At 50.2% G+C, this 6,121-nt stretch overlaps 1 protein-coding gene across 3 annotated transcripts in view; it reads right to left on the reverse strand.

Annotated features, from left to right (window-relative positions):
• Positions 1-2,577: 2,577 nt before the first annotated feature.
• The window catches only part of ERAL1 (Era like 12S mitochondrial rRNA chaperone 1), a 6,039-nt gene continuing 2,495 nt past the window's right edge, over positions 2,578-6,121 (reverse strand). Inside the window, exons 2-10 of one of the 3 annotated variants that reach the window (XM_021716897.1) lie at positions 5,710-5,837; positions 5,520-5,594; positions 4,703-4,749; positions 4,490-4,551; positions 4,222-4,334; positions 3,882-4,130; positions 3,593-3,742; positions 3,395-3,475; positions 2,578-3,197 (exon numbers count right to left, since the gene is read on the reverse strand). In XM_021716897.1, the coding sequence (XP_021572572.1) occupies positions 3,075-3,197; positions 3,395-3,475; positions 3,593-3,742; positions 3,882-4,130; positions 4,222-4,334; positions 4,490-4,551; positions 4,703-4,749; positions 5,520-5,594; positions 5,710-5,837 (1,028 nt within the window). In that variant the 3' untranslated portion in view covers positions 2,578-3,074. Of the gene's footprint in view, positions 3,198-3,394; positions 3,476-3,592; positions 3,743-3,881; positions 4,131-4,221; positions 4,335-4,489; positions 4,552-4,702; positions 4,750-5,516; positions 5,595-5,709; positions 5,838-6,121 lie in introns of all 3 variants that reach the window. The other 2 variants (XM_008066684.2, XM_021716898.1) reach the window with 2 other exon arrangements.

Raw genomic sequence — 6,121 nt, forward strand, 5'->3', positions numbered from 1 at the left:
AGCTCATTTTGATTTATTGTAGAGATGAGGTCTCGCCAAGTTGCCCAGGTGGGTCTCGAACCTGCGGGCTCAGGCAATCCACTCACCTCAGTCCCCCAAAGGCGTGGGATTACAGGCTGAGCCACCAAGCTGGCTAAATTAACTTGTTTTAACTGCTTCTATGGACTAGCCCCAGAGCTTTGTAAGTGTTTATTATTAGCTAATCTCCTAGCTCTCACAACTCTGCTAACTGGGCACTATTCCGATTCCTATCTACAAATGGAACAGGGAGAATCCAAGAGAAAGTCTTGCTTGGGAGAGTCATGGCTTTGTCTGTCTACCTCCTTAGGTTAAGCTCTCTCTCCGCCCACACATTCAATTAGGCTCAGCTTGATGTCAGCTTGAACAGTTAGTCACTACTAGGTGGCTCAGTGAATAAATGAGGCCCTCATGATTATTGCTTAAAATGAATAATCACACAAATAAATAGGCCTCTATCAGAAGGACTTTCTTTTTATTTTTATTTTTGAGTCAGAGTCTCTGTCACCCAGGTTGGAGTACAGTGGCATGCTCACAGCCACCACAGCTTTGACCTGCTGGACTCAGGCATTCCTTCCACTTGGCCTGGAACTACAGGTGCGCACAACCATGCCCAGCTAATTTTTGGATGTATTGTAGAGACGAGGTCTTGCCATGTTACCCAGGCTCAAGCAATCCTCTCATCTCCACCTCCCAAAGTGCTGGGATTACAGGTGTGAGCCACTGTACCCAGCTATCAGGAGGATTTAAATAGCCTGGGAAAACTTCCCTGCAAAAGTATCACTTAAAGATCTGAAAAGGGAACAGGAGTTAACTAGATAAGAAAAGAAGGATGCTCATGCTAAGCAGAGGGTAGAGCGTGTGCCCAAATTCTGTGGCAGAAGGAAATAGAACAGAAAAAAAGACCAAAAGAAGGATGGGTCTTTCCTCCTCTTCCCATCCTGGTCTAGTCTGTCTTCGCAGAAGAGAGGTACGCTGCCTCCCAGCACACAGACCAGATTGTCTAGGATAGGGAAAGAAGTGTCTCCCAGAATGGGTGTCTTAACAGCAGAGGCCCTGCTTTGAGGAGCCTCTGTCCTTTTCCAGAGGCAAAGAACGGAATAGCACCAGACTCTCACTGTAAGTGCCTGAGCTCTGAAAAGCAGGCCCCTATCCGCTCTTATGCTGGCTGTCATAAGGGCTGGGAATTCAGCTACTCTCAAATCTCTCATTAGAGTATCCCTACCCAGGACACCCCCACCTTGCCAGGGCAGTGGTAGGCAAGGAGTCTCTCTGCCTAAGTCATAAACATAGGTAGGCTCTTGGAACAGAAATTGAGGCTGAGAGATCCTGTAAGCTTGCCTTCAGGCAGATTCCAGAGATCCAGCTGCCAGGACCCTCCCTACCCTATAGAGATTCAGCTAACATTCCCTCCCACGATCAAAAAAACAAAAAGGCAGAACCAACAAACTTTCCACTAGGGCTCTGACCAGCAATTAAGCCCAGGAGGGTGGAGTGAGGCTGTCCTTTCTCCTTTCCAGCCCAGCAGATAGATGACCAGCTTTATGGGGATGGGAGTGAAGGGTGGAACTCAGGCTTAGAAAGATCCATGAAAGAGTATGTGATAAAAGGCATAAGTGGGATAGGGCCCAGTGACCCTTGTTCCATGGACTGCAGCAGGGGAAGGGTTAAGGGGCAGGGCCTTCTAGAACCCAGGAAAAGTGCCCCACCCAGGGGAGGGACTCATATGTTAAAAGGCAAGCTGCTTGAGTGAAGAAGCAGGGACAGAGCCGCCCTATAGCCAAAAGCGTCCCTGGTCTGCAGTTCTAGCTGCTTGGGTAAGTGCTCCTTCTCTGGGTCTGTCTGCTTATCTGCTTGTTGGTCTGACCAATTGGTTTGACCAGAGGGAAACTTCTGCTTCATTATGTCATCTGCAGTTTAACACTGGTCCTGGGTCCTCAAGGAAACTTAACACACTCTAGCTCTGCAGAGGCCTCTTTGGGCCAGTCTCCTTCCCCTACCCACTTGGACCCTGCCTGGGATTATAGAATCAAGGAGATGCTGGCTTGGGAGGGAGCTGCAGAATAGGGAGGGCAGGGAGCTGCGTGTCTCCAGCCGGGACCTGTTCTGCCCTCAGCCCCTGGCTCTCCCTGCCCACAGTGCTTTCCAAACCATGCTTCCTGTGCCCCCTGCAGGGCCCTGGCTGGGATATCATCATATACTGTAAGTTTGTGAAGAGACACTACAGTATAGATGATGTACTAGTCCGGGTACCCCCACCTCTGGAGACTGATGAGGAGAGATGCTGCAAGCCCAAGAGGCTCACCACTCAGCCTGTCACAGCCTGCTGATTGCCAGGGCACTTGGGAATGGCGAGGAAACCGTTACCATTACTGAGTTTAGTGATGGTAACGGTTCTCTTGCTGTACCCAGAAAATGTGCCAAGAAGAGAGCTCAGGACCCTGGAGCAGACTACTGGAAGGGAGGGGGAACTCCAGCTAATGGGGGTGACGGTGGGAGATAAGGGAATAGTTACATTTTCTCTTTCCTGCACTGAAGAAATAAAGATAAGAACCAGAATGCTTGTCTTTTGATTTTATTAGCATCCAAGACTAGAGAGAGGGATGGGGTGGGAGGGATTGAGAATTGGGGAGCAAGTGGGAGGTACTACCTCACTCAGGAAACTTGATTACTCACACAGCTTCAAGATAGAGAAACCCAGGGGGAAAAGAGAAAGATCTACCCCCTGCTAATAACAGCAACTTGAGGAGAGACTCTGGGCCCAATGCCAGCTGGAGGCAATGTGGCACTGCTCTCACCAAGAGGCCATAGCTGTGGCCCCAGGCAGAGGAACTACCTGGGAACGTAGGTAAAGCGAGTTCCTTCTTTCAACAAGACACAGCTGAGCCACTGTGTCACTGTGACACTGGCCAGGTGGGCCAGTAGCCAATCAGTGTCCATGATCCTGACCAGTCCCTGCAGGTCCCCCAGCCAGGGGCAGTTCAGGACCCCAGTCAGGTTCTGACAGCATTAGAGCTAGGAAGCTGGGAAGCCCTGGGAGGGGCAGTAGAGGGTGGTCACTTGAGGTGCTTCACACAGAGATGGATCTGAACGTCACAGAGGAAGATGTCCATGAGGTCGCGGCCCACCTCCTGTGCAATCCGGGAGATCAGGTGGCCCTTTGGACCAATCAGGAGCCTCTGAGGGTATGTAAAAGAACATGGAAGCCAGTCCAGCCTAGGCAACATCACAAGAACACGTTTTTGTTTTTTACCCCCCCCCGAATACACTCTTAAAAATAGAGAGAGAAAGAGAGAGAGAACATGGTCCTGCTCTCAGGGCTCCCAAGCTGAGAGGAAGAACTTCTGCCTTTGTCCCTCCTTTGAGTTTCACTTACCACATGAGATTCTTTGGGCACCAGAAGTTTCTGCTGTATAACCAGTTCCCCACTTGGTCCTTCCTCCCACACTAATGTCTTCTGTATAGGGAAACATCATGATTAGTCAGTCACACCCCTGCATCTCTGGGATCCAAGTGTACTGCTCTGGGTGTGTGCCTGGGATAGAATCCCCAGATCCCTTCACTCTGTCTGCACCTGCTGCACATTGTAGGGCACCTCCTGGGGCAGGTGCTCTAGGAGCTTCTCTCGGATGATGTTGGCGCAGATCTCTTCTGGTGTTTGGCTAGTGAGGACTCCACTGTGGAACTCCCAGGGCCCTGGCTGGGCCTGTGCCAGGAGGTATTGCTGTGGGTACAAAGGGAGTAGATGGGCATCTACATCCCAACCAGGACTTTCCTACTCACTTTTGCTTCCAGGAGGAAGTCTGAGGTCTGTCTTCACATCGTAGAAACCAAGGGCCAGGCTATGGCCAAGGGTAACTGACCTTTAGTGTTTTCACATCCTCCTGGCTTAGGGCTGACAACATGAAGATCTCTTGGAAGTGGGGCCAGCCAGTCCCCTGAGGGCTTTCCACAGACTGGGTGTTTGGTTCCTTAGCTGCTGGGTTGGGGCAATGGGTAACAAGATGTGAGTCGAAGGCCTGCCTCATCTTGAGCTTTTTGCCACTGACCACACCTTCAGTGAGGGCTGCTGTGAGCTCCAGGAGAACAGACTTCTGCTTCAGGCAATCTACCTGGACAAGGGGGATGGGCAAAGGGTGTGTGGTCAGTGAGATGGGGGACTTGGAGGGAAGCAGACCTCTTCTTTGGGTAAGTGGTGCTCACCTTGTTCATGACAAGGATGCTGGGAACCTGGGAGAACTGGGTCAAGCACCGGATCACCTGGGGGCTGAGCTGGTTCCGAGTCCACTTGTCCGAGACATCCACAAGAACCACAACTGGAAGATGGTAAGATAGGGAGAAGGACCAGAATATGACCTGCACAAAAACTTCCATGGTACAGGCTCTGGCCAACTCCCACCCCCCAAACTACCAGAAATGAAAGGCCATGATGCTGGTAAAGTGGCCTTCAGATTCTTATCCTGAACCTAACCAAGATCTGCAGATTCCATGCTCTTCCATGGATCTTCCAACAAAGAGGGCTCCAGGTGGTGCCTGAGGGACAGATATATATCAGTCAGGAGGGTCTGACTTAGACATTCCTGCTGAGGAATGGAGTGTGGTGATGGGGTTTTCCAGCCCCTATGATGGAATTTCCCTGCCCCTTCTTCAACACCTCTCCCCCACCCATTTCAACAGTTATTACCTCTTCTGTTTAACAGGACTGATAATGCCAGGTGTGTCAAGTAGAATCTAAAATCAGAAAAGGGAGTTACCCAGGAGGAAGGATTATGACTGGGAAGTGAGAGAGAGGCCACCCTTGGTATCAGGAGCTTGCTCCTTCTTCTTGGTCAAACTGTTACTGACCTTAGACTTTTATCCTTCTGCTTTAATTCTAGGTGGGACCCAGGAGAAATGTGATGACTGTGAATACATGGCTTTATTTTCATTCTAGATGGGCCAGGTGCAGTGGCTCATGCCTGTGATCCCAGCATTTTGGGAGGCGGAGGTGAAGGTGAGAGGATTTCCCAAGCCAAGTGGTTCAAGACCAGTCTGGGCAATTTGGTGAGACCTCCATCTCCACAATAAAACAAAAACTCAGCCAGGCAGGGTGGCATGTGCCTGTGGTTCCAGTTATTTGGAAGGCTGAGCTGGAAGGATTGCCTGAGCCCAGCAGGTTGAGGCTGAGGTGGCCGTGAGCATGCCACTGCACTTCAACCTGGGTGACAATGAGATTTTGACTCAAAAAAAAATTCCAGACAGGATCCAGGAGGAAGGTGGTGACTGTGAATATATAATATATAGAAAATAAGGAAGCAGTAAAGAGAGAATGAGACCTTTCTGATTAGATGCCGGAGGAAGGAAGGTAAAGACAGAAGTATACCACGTCTAAGGAAGAGAAAACCCCCTTCCCTCAGATAAGTGAATGTAAGCATCATTTTCTTCACAGCTGATGGTAAGGTAGACCCTCTTAACTTCACCTTCTGTCCTGTTTCCAGAACCCCTTTGTAAGTACTCACCACCTGGGCCTCCTTGTCTGTGATGACCCCTAGAGCTTGGCAGCGAGTGGTATGCACCTTCTTGGAGACAGGGAACACCTGCCAGGAACAAAGGAGTCCCAGTGAGATCCCAGATCCCTCCAGGACCATCCATGAAAGCAGAGCAAGAAGTGAAAGATGGAAAAAGGGTAGGAGGGTCAAGGGTGTAGCATACTTTTCGGCCCAGCAGTTGGTTGGAGAGTGTTGACTTCCCTGCGTTTGGGGCTCCCAGGAGGACCACTCGTAGCACCCGGGGATTCTCAGGCATGTCGGGGTGATGGACCAAGAGGAGATCCTGCTCATCTGTGTGAGAGTGGGGAGAGGAGTGAGACATAGTAGAACGTGGATTCCCTGTCAAGTGCTCGTTCCGTCTACCCACAAAGGAAGTAGGGGTACAAGATTAGTGCTTGTACCTAGGTTAAGTTACCTAGGTCTGACTTTGAGACTTTGTTTGGCCTTTAATCTGTTTATATGACTTTGTAAAATTCTCTAACATTTCTAAGTCCCTTAGTTTTCTTAAAAATGCAAAATGGAGCCGGGCTCGGTGGCTCAGCCTGTAATCCCACGCCTTTGGGAGGCTGAGGTGA

The sequence above is a fragment of the Carlito syrichta genome, unplaced genomic scaffold (assembly GCF_000164805.1).
Source record: "Carlito syrichta isolate Samal-C Ts95f unplaced genomic scaffold, Tarsius_syrichta-2.0.1 Scaffold309091, whole genome shotgun sequence".
Taxonomy (NCBI): Eukaryota; Metazoa; Chordata; class Mammalia; order Primates; family Tarsiidae; genus Carlito; species Carlito syrichta.